Genomic DNA, 15,152 nt, shown 5'->3' on the forward strand with positions numbered 1-15,152 from the left:
CCGATCGTAGAAGATTTGGGGAATTAAAAAGCACACTTTATCAAGACTCAGCTTCTCACGGAAGGAACCATCACCAATACTTTTAATTAACAGAAACGAATTCTTCCACCGATGTTTTTTCACACATTACCACCATCCGGAGAAATCGTTATCCAGAGGGGGAGGTACGGTGAAGGGTAGGGCGTTAAAAAGTGCAGGGAATTTCAGAGATGCTGTCCATCTGAACTGGGGAGTGGGGCTCCCGTCCTACAGCCGACATCCCCTGGTGATGGATGCACCTGGTCCTGTGAAGTCTAACAGCACGGGGCTGTAGGATGCTGCGTCAGACGTCAAACCTGCCAGAGATGAGAATGCCGTCACAGACAGATGGTCAGGAGCTGCAGTGAAAGGGTCACCAGGGGCCACAAGCACGCAGAGTGCTGTGGGTGCAGGAGGCTCCGAGTGGGCCGTGGGGTCTCTGTCGGCCTAAGAAGCTGGAGCGGCTGCACCCCCCCCCCCCCCCCCGGGGGGGGACCCGGGGTTTCCAAGAGGGCTGTGCTTGCCCTTCCTAATGCAAGACCGAGGAGGGGACAGGGCCTGGTGTAACGCAGGGGAACCCATGTAAATACCACAGCCTGCATTTTAGAAAGATATTGATTTGCCAACTGAAGGGGAAACAAGTCCAGCATCTTGGCTCCGTGACCCGCTCAGCCCTGAACGCGAGCCGTCAAGGAGGGTAATTGCCATGCAGCAGCGGCTCGCCGAGTCTCTTTCCAAACATCCCTCTCAGCTACCTTTCTCCCCTGAATCCTCTTGTTATGTCTAAACAAATCCTGCTATGAAGCAACAGCTGCAGAAACCCTGGCAAACAGTCTGCAGAGAGAAATGGGAATTGAACTTCAGTTTCGATTTCTAAACAGTGATCAGACTAGAAGCAACACACGCCCATTGTCATCAGAACGCATAAGTTTCATTACAGAGAAACTGAAAGCTAATAATTTCTTAAACGCTATTCATCCCTAGGAGGCCAGTTACCATGGAAATCTCTCCTCCCTTTTCTTCTGCTTAGAGAATATTTATATGGAATAGGAAGAGAAACATAAACACGATGGAAAGATTAAACAAGACGAGGCACAGTTTGCTACAAATATTTAACATTTATTATAAGAATACAGTTTACAAAAAAGTCCCACCGATCTATGAATGGTAATTGGTCTGTTGGAAAGGAAAAAGGGGCTATTCAAAAATGATCTACACATACAAAAATGATGAAATTATGTTTTAAAAAAGTAGAAAACAATTTAAAAACACCCTACAATGTTAGCCAAAGTGTATTTCTTCTGAATGTAAAACTAACAAATAAATAAGTGTTAAATACAGATCAGCATTAAAAATGGTAAAAGACAAGACAGCTACCCACCCAGATATCCATCTTATTCATTTTCAGACTTGTTTTACAAAGCCAGACAAACTCACCAAAGGCCTTGCGTGTGTCTTACACTTGAGCTTTTAATGAGAGGCACCCTATTTCCAGTGTTTCTTTAATCTGCTTCACAAATATATTATTTTAAAATAACAACAGAAGACTACAGGCGCTTTAACCTGATAACATTGGTACTGAAAGGAAGCCGTAACCCAGAGTGCCCTGCTGGAAGCGAGGCTTCCCGGTGGAGGTCCGCACCATGGGGGCTGAGGGCAGGCCCGTTCCCCCGCATCCCCCCACCCTTGGGAGCAACCCAGAAAGGCACGTTTCTGCTGCACTCACCGCGGCCCGCACCGGGGGCCGTCCACCTTGGGCCAGAGTGCCACTGTCCAACGGCCCAGAAAACATCTGTACGTTTTGTCTTTGCTTGCCGTGTGCTTGCGCTCCCCAAAGTCAGGGCTGCCCCCGGAACTGTGACGACTTGACCTGATTCTCCTGTTTATATGGCTTTTCCTAACCCTATGTGGTTGTATGGCTATGACTTTAGAGAGGTCCGATCGTTCAGGGCACTCACCAGACCAAACCAAGGGAAAACACCAAGAAACCATACTGTAAAGTCAGCAGAACTCACACCACCACCAAGCCCTGCTGGACTCACGTTACTTAAGCAGGCTGTCTGCTTTAATATATTTAGCATGAGGTAAGCATGAAATCTATGCACCTCTGGCCAGCCAAGCTGTTCCAGTAGGAAATCTCAGTGCCGAAGGGAAATGGCCACTGGTCCATGGTGAGAGTCTGGTTCTGTCGCAGGCTGGCATGGGGTGACTGACACTTCGTATGGTGAGATGGTCACCAAGCAAGAGGGAGCTTCACGTTTTCCGGCCACTGTGGTCATGAACTTGAAAGAACCGAACCCCTATCTACCAGTTCCCCTTTATCTTTGATTTTGATTTGATGCTCAGAACCTATAGCTGGGATTGGATTTAGAATCACAGGGGATTATAAAACATACTTGTTATGGGGAATCAGGTGAGCCTTCTGGAACCAATCTCTTTGACACGAAAGTCAAAAATAGTGAATTCCATTAAAACATGTATATTTTCTGTGCATTTCAAGTGTGAAAGGCCTAGGATCAGAAGAGAAATCATGGCAAGTAAGTTCATTTCTGTTGGAACTAGTCTTCCACAAAGCAATTAGTCCAGCAGGGAATGGGCCGCCATAGCATCTTGTTGTCTAAATATAAGACCTACTACACTGTGGGTTAGGGGAAACAGTCACAGTCGTATTAAGCGTGGCTCTGGGCACCATGCCCTCTGGATTTGCTTACAATAGTTGGTCATTTCTTAACAGCAGGCAAGGAAGTTTATTTCTACCAAGTCAAACTATTTGCAAAAGGAAAATTTCTAGGTGATAATATTTTGCCCCCCACCCCCACCCCACTGTCTTCCATTTTTGAAAAAAAAAAAACATGGATTAACAAGCTTGCAAAACTGCCAGGATGGTCCTCTTGCCTGGGATCTCAGTAGCAATTTTCAAGATTCCCTCTTAGCTCTTACGTTTCTGAATCCAGGGCACTTAGAAATTTAAGTTCCTATCGGGGTTGGAGGGGGGGCATTTAGTTTTTTGCTTCATAAATATCTTTCAGGTAACCCAAAAGATGACCTCCACCAAGGCTGTCCAATTTGACATGAAAAAAATAAATAAGTTTGGAAACAACTTCGTTTTTCATCCTCAGATTTTTGCGGTTTTAATGTGGGAATTGGGATTTATTTTTTAATGGCATCTCATACTCATCCTGGGCACACTGCTATTTCCCACTAACATCTGTCCTAGTCTTTCAAAATAAGACACTAGCTGCTGATAAGATGAACTGCCTGGATGGTTCCAGTTTTCTCAGGGGTGTTTTAACTGAGTACAGAGAGATGAAAATAGTGTTTCTGTCATCACTTTAATTGTTGAAATCTGGTTTCTTAGTGTGTCATTTTAGAATCTGCTTTGGATAGATTCTGGAAGGTGCTTATTCTAAGATGTCAACAGACAGGACAGTGATGTTTGGCTTTGGAGGAAGAGTACTGCTCTGGGAGAACCTCGAAGGCAGAGCTTAGTTTCAACACAATGGTGCTTTGGGGTCTGAATCTCTAGGTGGATGCCTTATTTTAAACTGGAGTCTTCATAATTGCTACCCTCGTTTCTGAAGCGATGAAACAACTCTTTGACATTGTACAACTGAAATACTTTCAGACATTTACTGACAAGAGGAGAGTGAAGGAAACAATAAAACTTTTTGGCAGAGAAGAGTGGAGTGGGAAGACTGAAAATCTCCAGAGGCTGAAAATAGCCATTAGTGTTTTGACATTTCTCTGGAGGTGTTAGGTCACCTAATGAGCTTCCTCGGCCAAGTCACCAGGCTGCTTCCCCGGGCGTGTCTGCCCACGGTGGTCCTTCCATCCTGGGACAGTCTCCCAAGAGCTGACTGGTCACGCACACACCACCCAGTCGTCCCATGTCCTCCAGAGACCATGACATGGCCTCTCGGTGCTCCGAGCTGCGTCTGCCTGGGGCTTCTCGCAGAGCGTGTGCCATCGGCCTGGTGGGTGGATGCCTGGGAGCTCCCTGGGAGGCACCCTGAGCACCCGAGAAGCTCTTTGGTCTAGGCTGATGAAGACACTGTCTGATAAAAGCTGATGAGAGAAGGCTCTTCTGTTTCGTTAAAAAGATTAAGAAACTGAGTGTAACAGAAAAAAATCAGTACCAACCAGAAAGAAAAAAAAAAAGAAAACAGACGAACTAGCACCCAGCAGGGTTCCTTGAACCTGACGTGGCAGATAAAGCTCCCGAATGTATAAGGCTGCTACCTTATTACAAATTGCTGCTACCGGGGTCATTATCATTACTGAAAACATTTCATTCCTCCGTAGAACACTCATATCTTCTGACTTCAGCAGTAACGTTTGGGAAGGTAATGTCTGACTTCAAGATGTGAATTTTTTTAGTGACTCCTAAATGTTCTTCTTTGGAAGCTCCTACAAGCCTGCTAGCAAGGAGGGAAGCGGAAATCTGTTCACATCGCAAGCTGGAGACCCTCAGGAGGGACCTTTTCCTGCATAAAATACAACGTGGGCACCCTCACTGCAGTCTTCCTCCAGCGCTGACCCCTCGGACACACGTGCACCACCTTCAGCTCCTCACTGCTTAAGAGGTGGGCTGAACCTGTCGTGTCTGCCCTCTTCCAGAAGAACCATGCAACAGTGACTTCCTCTTGAGAGTACCGGGAACGCAGAGAAAATCAGATCAATGGCTGACTTGGTGTCCTTTAAGAAATGTCGCAGGGACTCGAGACCTACGTGAGTTTAGTAACATACAGCGGGAAGCAGCTCAAAACTCCCCTTGAGGGCTGCCCTCCCTCGCTGAGCTGCCTGCATTTGCTGGCGGATGAGCCCCTGAGTCACCGTGCTGGCTCTCCATGCCTGCTCTTTCTGCCCTCCGGTCTTCCTTCCCGGGGTCTCTGCCCTGCCTTCCGTGTCTGACCTTGGCTGGCCAGGCTGTGCAGAGATGGGCTTTAGGACGGTGGCCTGATTGCTTTCCCTCCCAGGCCACCAGTGTAAAGAGAAGGAGCAGTGCTATCCAGCAGTCATTTTCCTCCTGCCCTGCTGGACTGCACGCTTTCCCAGAGCAGAGCTCATCCCTGGAAGGTGTCCCTGGGGTGCCTCTCGGAGCCCGTGAGTTAACATCTGCCATAAGGTGAAGCAGCGTTGATCTCAGCATGCTCTCCCTTCTACGTGACCGGCCCCACTGCAACCACATTTCTAGTAAGGTGTGAATAATCACCGATTGACTTTACGAAACAGGATCACTAGGTCACATATAGAGAGACTTTGAGTAGTTTTGTTGAGTCTGAACACACGTGGTCAAACCTGCGAGCCATCCAGACCGTGAGCGTGTGTCAGCCAGCAAGGCCTCAGCTTGGTGTGAGGGACGTAACACCACTCCTGTGGACGGGAGAGGGGTTGGCTCGCCTGCACGAAGGCCCCACGCTGGCAGGTGACCTCTCTGCTTCTGCTAAACTTTGCGTGCGGGAAGGTGCTGACCTGCTGGCCCTGCCCTCCTCAGGCCCCCAAGCGACACCATCAGAGTCTTGGTTCCGCTTTAACTACCCAACCTTCTTCGTAGGGGCTGTGTCTTCCTGCCGCGGAGGAATCTTTCTCTTCCTCCTTTGCACACGCTCGCCTTGGTGTCTAATTAGCAGAGGCGCTGAAGCCTACGCTCATCACTTCTCCACAATTTAAAAGTGATCAGGAATTTAGTACAGTAGGGCTTTCCTCCTACCTAAGAATCTCAGTCCTTACTAGGCAGCTGAGTTTTAATGTCTACACTTAACAATTCAGAATGTAACCTTTGAATCAGCATGATGCAGTAGGATGGTTTCAAAGGGGTAATAAATATTTCCTTAAATCGAATTATGACTGAGACATAAGGTTTACACACCTTCCGTGTTATAGCGTCGTCTTCTAAAGGAGAATTCTATGGGACTCTGCAACTGTACCAGTGTTCCTTCAGGGAGGTAATCATGGTATGTGAAATCCTGACTTCTAAGTCAGTGTATTTTCTTTGGCAGAAACGAAGATGTGGTTTTGGATCCTCCCAAATAATACAGTATTCAGACTTGATATGAAACTCAAAAGAGAAAATAAATAAAACTAAAATATTTAATAAAAATTTTTCTGGTATTTATAAGCAAATCAGAGTTAGTAATAAAAGAGGTAACACTTTATTTTAATGGTAACCTTTCATGCTAACTTAATAGTATAATGGAAGTGTAATATAAACTCATTTTCATATAAAATCTTTTTCCTTTAATTAACATATGAACACATAAAGAAACTGTGTCTTTTGCAGTTATCTGCCCTTTTGTTGTCTTTTGTATTTTGCATTTATTCTGTTTGAGTGAGGGCTGTGACCTCCTAAATACAAAAATTAGTCTTCATGCGACTCATAACAGTGTTTACGGACAGTCAATTCTGTTGATAAGAAACATCTAAAATACCAATCTTGTGATGGGGGAGTATGCGTATGTAAAAGGAAGGTTAAGGCAAACAACTTCTTTTTAGAAAGTATCAGCTAATCTCACTTCAGAGGACACACAATCCCAGAACAGGGCCCACAGGGCACACTCATCAGGTGCACCCCTGACTCACCAGAATAAACCAGGAAGCGGTGTGACTGAGGTAACTTGACGACCTTGACGGGACTTTCTGTGTTGCCGTTTTTATGTTTACCCCACTATAAGATCCTCAGCGTGTGGCATATAATTAAAACACTTCCTTCATGACACGTGTTGCACCAGAGTTGTGACGCTATAGCTATCTTAGTGGTACTGGCCAAACTTTAGGTGAGACCATATAGCGCAGCTGAAACACGAGTTAAACATACACAAGAAAATGGTACTGTGTTTAAAGGAAATGAAGACTGTTTTGGTGACCGAACATTTTCTTTTAAAAATGACCCTCAAATGAAAAAAGTTGTGAAATATGAAAACTGGCTGAAACAATTAGACTCATGTTCTACACTGATAATGCTAGTGAGAGGTTTCAATAATATAGTATTTGTGATGAAATGGTGGATTATGGATGAAGAACTATATTGACTATTAAATTTGGGAGATAAAAGAGAAGTGTTTACATGAGATCTGTCACTGGGGACCCAGTGCCAGGACGGACTGAAATGAAACCTCCAGATTTGAGCATCTAAACTAAGCCTAGTCACACCCTTTATTATTATTTCCTGGAAGAGAAAGAGAATATTGGCTTTGGGAAGTAACCTTAGGTTACGTGGAACACAAAATAATTTTAGGTTTCTTGTGTTGATAATAAATGCCTACCCGACAGTAAAAGCTTTCTTTCCTTGAAAAATGATGACTGACCTGTCTATTTCTCATACAGGTTCCTTGGTGCCTCAAGACAGAAAGATGCAGGCGAGGGTCCAGCTGCCTGGGCTTGCCTGCCCCCTACTCTGCAATCATACATTTAAGGAATGACGGCAGAAACGGACAGGAGAAGAGATGCAAGAGAATGAAAAACCCACTCACAACACAGGTCTGTGGCCTGGCTGAATTACATTCAGACCAGCAGCTGTTTTGGTTACCACTGTTTCCTTACTAAACAAGTCTATTTTGTATGTTTCTGAAGCCTTCTTTCTCTACATCAACTTGCAAATTCAGAGGAGTATTTGCATGTGAGCTTTCTGGGTATGGATTAGCCTCCTAAAGTACATAATTCCAATAATTATCAGTGACAGAAGGGATGAATAAATTATGCTTCAAGCACAACAAAATTAATGGTAAAAAAAATGGTCTGCATAAGGTTTTCATTATGCATGTGCCTATGTTAAAGTGAATATTCTACACAACTGATATGACCCTGAAAGAAGTTATTAATCCTGAACTATACCACAGCCTGCTTCGGGATACAGAATAAGATAGAATTTAAATGCTGCGGATGTCACGATGTTATGAAAAGCTTCTTTAATTTAAGCATAGAGTTATGATGTGAACTGTAAATTCTAATGGCCTGGATGAGTGAAATATCAGAGCCGTGTTCGTTCTTTATGCAAAGACTAAGCTTCAGGTCTTGTTCTCAAAATTAAAGCCCAAACCTTCATTCTCTCTTTGCTGAGAGCTAGGCTTTGGGGCTGCTAAGTGAGGGGAGGCTGGTTTTGTTCTGAATAAAGGATGGTACAGAAGTGCACTTGGAAGCACTGGCGAGGGCGGAGATGGCCCTGCTTTATTCCTGCCTTTGAAAGCTGGCAAGTGAGGGTAGAGCAGAGCTCCTAACCTTGAGTCTGTGCTGTGACCTACTGCAGTTTATGCCATCAAAAGAAGGTTTCCCTTACTCATCATATTTGACAGAAGGGAAACAAAGCTTCTTTTAAAAGAAGTTGCCTTGTATACTGCATTATTTTTGAGGGCAAGTTTATTATGCTTTCATTTGAGTCCGGATGTGGTAATCATGAAACATGTATGAAACTCACACACACAGCCCCTTTTCTCTTCACCATTATTCCGTGCGCAGTGATATTCCCAGGAGGAAGTGGGTGGATGGGGCAGGAGGCATTTCCATCCCATAAACGTCTGCACTGAACGGCAGACCAAACGATCGCTGCTGTGCGTCTGGACACAGGCCGGAGCACGCACTAAAAGCTCCCAGGCCACATTTACCCCTGAGCGTGACCGTCTCTTACACATGTGTTTCCTGAGGCAACTATATACAGAACATGGGGTAAGTTCCCTGGATGCAGCTAAGAATCAGCCAAAGAGAATCCTAGTTTAAACCCGGCAGCGTTTTCCCCATGACGCGTCTCCACGCTGCACTCACAGCTGTCAGCTAACGGTAAGAGTTCCCAGGTAGCGGCGTGAGAGTAAGTGAACAGGGAGCGGACAAAGCAGCCGCCTCTATAGCTTCCTCCTCAATAATGCTCCTCTGACTTCGGAGCCATTCACTCCATTCACACCTGCCTGACTTCCTGGTATTATCTGTGTGTGTGTGTGTGCTGGTGGGGGTGGTGAGCGTGCACACATGCCCACGGGTGCACACACAGGAATGTGTTTATGAACTAGGACCATTCAGTTCGGACAGTCCTGGAAAGTGGCACCGATGAAAGGAATTGAATTCCGAGATGTCTCCTCTCAAATGAAGGCGCTTCAAAGCGCACTGTGACTTTTGTGGACTTGTGCATTGGAGCGTCCCTAAACAATTTCTGGTCGCCGAGAGGGCTGTATCTAAGAGCTCCTGAAAACATTTCTCAGAACCTTGTTCATGAATTCAGATCATAACGTGTGCGTGTCTGTGTGTGTGTGCACGTGTGTCTGTGTGTGTGGAGGCATGACTCTGCCACAGTTCACAGCCGTCCAAAACGGCCTCTAAAAGCCTCGGCCTCAACTGCCAGCTCTGTGAGGGGACTCCAGCCACCATCTCCGACAAAAGAGGAGGGAAACCACAGCCTTACTGGGAGGACAGAAACAGGAGGGTTCTTATGCTTATTTCTGGCAAGAAAGGAGAGAAATCCCCTGGGAGGTCTGAACAGTTCTCAGTGTGAAGTGATATTTACCAACACGCTCCCGCCCTGGCGGTGCAGAAAGCTGACTTTGGTCGGGACATGCCTCGCAGACAGGGTGTGCCGGGCGGCACACGGATGGACGGAGCGGGGTCCGCGGCCGGGGCGGCAGCGGGGAGCCGGGCCTGAAGGAAAGCGGCCCTGCAGAGCGCCAGAGCTCCCAGTGAGGGCAAGATGGGCAGGCTCCCCGCACGCAAGAGCCCGTGCCTGTCTACTCCCGCGGGGCTGAGCTTGGCACGCCCGTGCAAGGACTGCTGCTTCAATGCCTTTTTTTTTTTTTTCTTAAACAGCACATATTTTAAAAAACAGTTAATAAAAAAGTAACCTTAGAAGACGGTTGCACACAACACGGTATACACTCATGGTTAACAAGGAGAACAGTATTACTCTGCGGGAGGAGAGGCCACGTCCACGCTGCTCCGTCACTACGTGATCTTCTTCTTGATGACCGCAAGCTCTTTCTGAAGTTCACTGAACTTGGGGCGGTTTTCGGGTTTATAATCCCAACACTTCATCATGATTTTAAATATGTCCTCTGGACAGTGCTGAGGGGCTGACATCCGGTATCCTGAAGACACAAGAGAAGGACAGAGAATTTAGGATGGGGAGAACCAGACATCACTGTTCACACAGGACATTCAGCACCGTATGTTGTCGTTTAACAGAAACAAAAGTGCCATTTTAGGGCAGGCTGATTTTTTTTTTCTTCCTGTAAGTAATGCAGGTTTTAATATTACAGAGCAACATCATTACCTTCTAGTGCCACGAACCCATCTCGTGTTTGTGACAAATGAACAAAGCCTGATGTGAGAAACATCGCATACAAGTGCATGTTTTAGCTGCTCTAAGTATTAGCTTTGAGATGCTGTGGGCAGTTTTTTTTTTTTTTTTTTTAATCACCTCTTCAGCTCAGGTTTCTGAAGGTGAAGAGAGGATGAGGATTTAGAAACATTACCTCAAAAGTGAAATAAGCATGAATACAAGTCATACTGCTTTACAGCCGAGAAGAATCTTTAATTCACAGTCACCAGGCAGTGTCCCAGCAGGGTGCTGGGTGGGATGCGTGTGCTTGTCTGCATGTCCTCAGGGTTAGGAAGGAGGCTGTCCAGCCACCCTCCTGCCCCCAACCCTACAACCACGCCGCCGTGGGGGGGCCTGAAGCTAGGGTGCTGGCATTTGTTGAAAGCCGTGGACACACAGGTCCACGCGAGGGTGTCAGCATCACATGCTCAGGCCTGCCTTTGATCTGAGAATACCACGGGGTTTCTTCAGAACTGTTACAAGACTGTCAACTTCTTCCTGGAGTCTAACTACCTTTCAATTAGTAGGGACATTAACAGTGTTTATTTGGCATAAAATAAAAAACAGGTACTGTTCCTGAGCCTCTTAACTGTTTCCCTGAAAGAGAGTGAACGGCACAGCCTTGCAGATGTTGTGCTAGGCAAAGGCAGTGGAAGAAGAGCCTAGAGCCTTCTATTTCCAAGGTGCTGGGATGTTTCAAAGGCTTTGTGGTTGGTGTTTGTTGTGTAAGATCCACACCATCCTTCAGGTTCAATAGTAGATGTACCAACACCTTTTTGATTGGGCTTTGCTGACAGCTCGTGATAAAGAATCCACCTGCCAAGCAGGAGACCTGGCTTCGATCCCTGGGTTGCAAAGATCCCCTGGAGAAGGAAATAGCAACCCAACCAGTATTCTTGCCTTTGAAATCCCATGGACAGAGGAGCCTGGTGGGCCACAGTCCATGGGGTCGCAGAGTCAGACATGTCTGAGTGACTAAACACACACACATACTTGTGTCTATCACGTACCCAAACAGCATCGCCTTCCTCTGCCCGGGAAAAGCAGACGCAGCCTCAGCCTGCCCCGGTGTCGGCCGTGAACACTGCTACCCTGTGTCTTGAACTCACCTCTTTCCACCTGTTCCCGGGCCTGCTGGTTTGTCATTCCGGGGTAGGGGCAGACCCCCAGGCTGAAGGTCTCCCAGAGCAGGATGCCGAAGCTCCACACGTCACTCTCAGAACTGTATCTCCCTGGAGGGTGGACAAATCACAGCGCACTGGGTAAGCAGGTGACAGTTTCTGATTGTGTATGTCTGTGTCAGTCACATGTTTAAACTTACCAGGGACTCAACAATTAGTGACCTTATTCTCTTACCTCGTTTTGCTTTCCAGGAGGAGTAATACACCAATTAAATGAACAGTCTTCAGGTTGTTAGTTTAACCAAACCACCTTCCAAACCACATTTCCCCCACCAGGAACACATACGCACTCACTATGCAAGCTTACTCTCTCTGTGGCCTCTAAATGAGCTGGATGGCTTATATAAAAAAGATATAAATTTGTATACATCAATGCCTAGGAGATTAAATAAGCTGGGAGTTATGTAATTTTGTTTTCTGCCTGCATTCAATTTCTTTCTACTGAAATTACAAAGTTAGAGAAACAAGGAAAGTTTCTTAACTTCAGTTTTTTCACTCATCACTGTTTACAGATATTCTTAAATGCCTAAAAGTCTCATTTTCTCCACTGACAGTTTCATTTATGGAAAATTCCTTTTCCTGTGTTTTGAATAGAGTAGAAACTAACAGCTCGCTGATAAAAACAACTTCTTTAAATTACATGGTGCCTTGTTTTATCAAAATATCTTGGTGTACCTGTTTTATTGAATTACATAAGCTAAGCTCTTGGTTTTGTTTTTTCTGTGGTAACCTTCTAGACAAACACAGAGATAAAAGCCAAACAAAGATACCTTCTGGAATGAATGTGACATCAAGGAGCGGAAGCAAAAAGGCTATGAATTTCCAACATTTTCCAATGTACTTCTGCTTTATAAATGCCTGATTTATAAATGCCTAGCCTCTAAAAATGTCTTGTTAATTTGAGTAGGACGGCCTTTTCCTTTCTTGCAAACAGTACAAGGAAACAGCACAACGGTGCTATGCTAACTGCTCTGCCATCAGAGACTGGGGTGTTCTGGGGGACCATCGTCTCCAGCTGCGTGAATTAGTTCCCTTCTTACTAGACAGTAGTTATGGACATTGACTATGTGAGTCGATTAGTTACCTTGTCTGTACATCAACTTTTTTCATGCCTGACATCCAATGATTTAAAGCTTTTTATGAAAATCATTCACTGGCTGTTAGTTTAGACTAATGAACTCTTCAAGGATGTGTGCAGCCCAGAGAACCCAATGCCTTTTTGTTAGACAATATCTGGGAAGAGGCCAAGAAGGACCACTTGTGCTGTAAGCCAAGATCACACTCTGGAGGTGAAAGCTTATAACCTAACTCTGTGACCTGACTTTTGGATCTGGTTTTAACTGGATTATTTTAAGGAATTAATTAGTATTTCTAATTGAGGTATAATTGACATATAACATTATATGAGTTTCAGTTGTCCAGCATGATGATTCACTATTTGTATCTATTGCAAAATAATCACAGTAAGTCTAGTTAACACTATCATCCACTGTCACAAAAGTGTTTTTTCTTGTGATGAGAACTTTGAGGATCTACTCTTTTAGCAACATTCAGATATATAATATAGTATTAATTATAGCAGCCATGCTTTAAATTATATCTCCATGTAGAACAACAAATAAGACTTTCATAAAGTATATTTCTCTTGTTAAAAAATGCTAGGATTTAGAGCCAATCTTCAGTAATTTTATTCTGGGAGAACTAAAACGTTTCTCAGGTTTGCCGAGACGTGCACATTCCGGAGTCCAGCTCCAGCAGCCAGGGGACCAGCCTGAAGAGACGAGCAGTGTCGGCGGGAAATGATGCAGCCTCTGACTCGAGGCGCGGGGCTACATGTTTATTTGAAGCATCAGGTCTTCTTTTATCCTTTGACAAAAGCATCAGGTCAGAGGTTTGACATTTTCAGTTCCCCCTCACCCAGATTATTGTCTCATTGTTGCCATTTAAACAGAGTTCCTGCTTCAGCGATTCTCTCAGAATCGTGTTTACTTGTGATTACATTGTGACTCATGCTTATGTCTGGGCTGCATACCACATTCCTCAGTTTATTTCTTATCTTTCTAAATCCTGCTTGCCCCTAGTATCTTAAGCTCACTATCTCCTAAAAAGGCTTCTAGCTATTCTTAATTATTCCTAAACCCTAAGCTCAGCAAACTTCTTTTGCCATAAACATTTTCCTCACAAACAGGTCTCAGATAACAATCCTTCCCATGGCCTCAAGCTGTGGCCTACATGCTCATCCTGGAACATTATTTGCAAAAATCCTTGAACAAATGTCAATGGTTATTTTCTGGGCACAACTGCAGAAGGCTTTGTGCTTTCTCATGCTTCTCTCAAGAACAATAAGCACCTTAACATTCTTTCCAGCCAACTCAACTGAAGAAAGGAAGAAACAAGCCAGGATCAAAAGAGCTAACTCCTTCATCCTGGGTCCATGCCTGCAGAATGAGGAGATGGGGCTGGGGCCGTGCCTCCATTATGTCAGTAATGCCTAATGCAGCTCCAGACATACACACACTAAGGAACTCCCTCACTGGTTTGGATAATAAATACTCCTGACTTCCTTCTCATCCTGTTAGAAATCTCTCCCTCAGCTAAACTGTTCTGCATTTAAAAATTTTTATCAATATTTTTATTGAGGTATAGTTGACTTACAGTATTAATTTCTGCTGCAGCGCAAGATGATTCAGTTATACATGTACATACATTTTAAAAAAATATTCTTTTCCCTTATGGTTGATCATAGGACACTGAATATTCTCTGTATATAAACATATAAAGTGGGGCCCTGTTTCTCCATTCTGTACATAAAAGCTCATACCTGCTAACCCAGCCCCTCCTGCTTGGCCACTGCCGGCTGGTTCTGTGCGTCTGTGACTGTTTAACAGGTTCATTTGTGCCATGTTTTAGATTCCACATGTACATGGTGTCTATGGTGCCTTGCCAGGAGCCAGCATGGGAGATCCCACCCATGACAAGGTCATGTGTAGAGACCTGACAAGCAAGCCAGATCAGGACTCGAGGGACCCCCTGGACCTGCTCGAGCATCTACCCCCAAACCAGACTCTGTCTGTCTTACTATTTTATGCCTTTCACCACCTCTTCTGACATTAACAGGGGGCTATCCCCGACCACCTTTTCTGGAAAAAATCAACTTAGGGCTCTAGCTAATAAATATCCTGGACAAGATAAGACTGTTACAATTCAAACACCCTGTTAGCATTCTAGCTTGCTTGGCAGGTTTATCCAGACTCTTGCAACACTGTTGAGCCAATGCTTGCTGCCAAGTTCTCACATCCCTTATCCATTGTGTTCCTGGGACTGCATATAGTCAGGATGTAGAAAAAACAAGCAGCAGCTTTAGCATTAGCAATATTAGACTTTGAGTTAATAAGTTCTTTCTTTGCTGTAACCTGCTGAATCTTTGCTCCATAAACATGTAACTCTGTACTTTAAGGGTGACACAGGCTAGGAATTTAAGAAGAAACACTTCAGTTCAGTTCAGTTCAGTTGTTCAGTCATGTCTGACTCTTTGCAACCCCATGAATCGCAGCATGCCAGGCCTCCCTGTCCATCACCATCTCCCAGAGTTCACTCAGACTCACATCCATCGAGTCCGTGATGCCATCCAGCCATCTCATCCTTGGTCGTCCCCTTCT

At 45.0% G+C, this 15,152-nt stretch overlaps 1 protein-coding gene across 4 annotated transcripts in view; it reads right to left on the bottom strand.

Annotated features, from left to right (window-relative positions):
- Window positions 1-1,116: 1,116 nt before the first annotated feature.
- Window positions 1,117-15,152, bottom strand: part of FER (FER tyrosine kinase) — a 475,518-nt gene continuing 461,482 nt past the window's right edge. For 3 of the 4 annotated variants that reach the window (XM_040239698.1, XM_040239699.1, XM_040239695.1), the window contains 2 exons: window positions 11,422-11,544; window positions 1,117-10,079 (listed from right to left, as the gene is read on the bottom strand). In XM_040239698.1, the coding sequence (XP_040095632.1) occupies window positions 9,937-10,079; window positions 11,422-11,544 (266 nt within the window). In that variant the 3' untranslated portion in view covers window positions 1,117-9,936. The remainder of the gene's footprint in view (window positions 10,080-11,421; window positions 11,545-15,152) is intronic. The other variant, XM_040239697.1, reaches the window with a different exon arrangement.

The sequence above is a fragment of the Oryx dammah genome, unplaced genomic scaffold (assembly GCF_014754425.2).
Source record: "Oryx dammah isolate SB20612 unplaced genomic scaffold, SCBI_Odam_1.1 HiC_scaffold_5, whole genome shotgun sequence".
Classification (NCBI taxonomy): Eukaryota; Metazoa; Chordata; class Mammalia; order Artiodactyla; family Bovidae; genus Oryx; species Oryx dammah.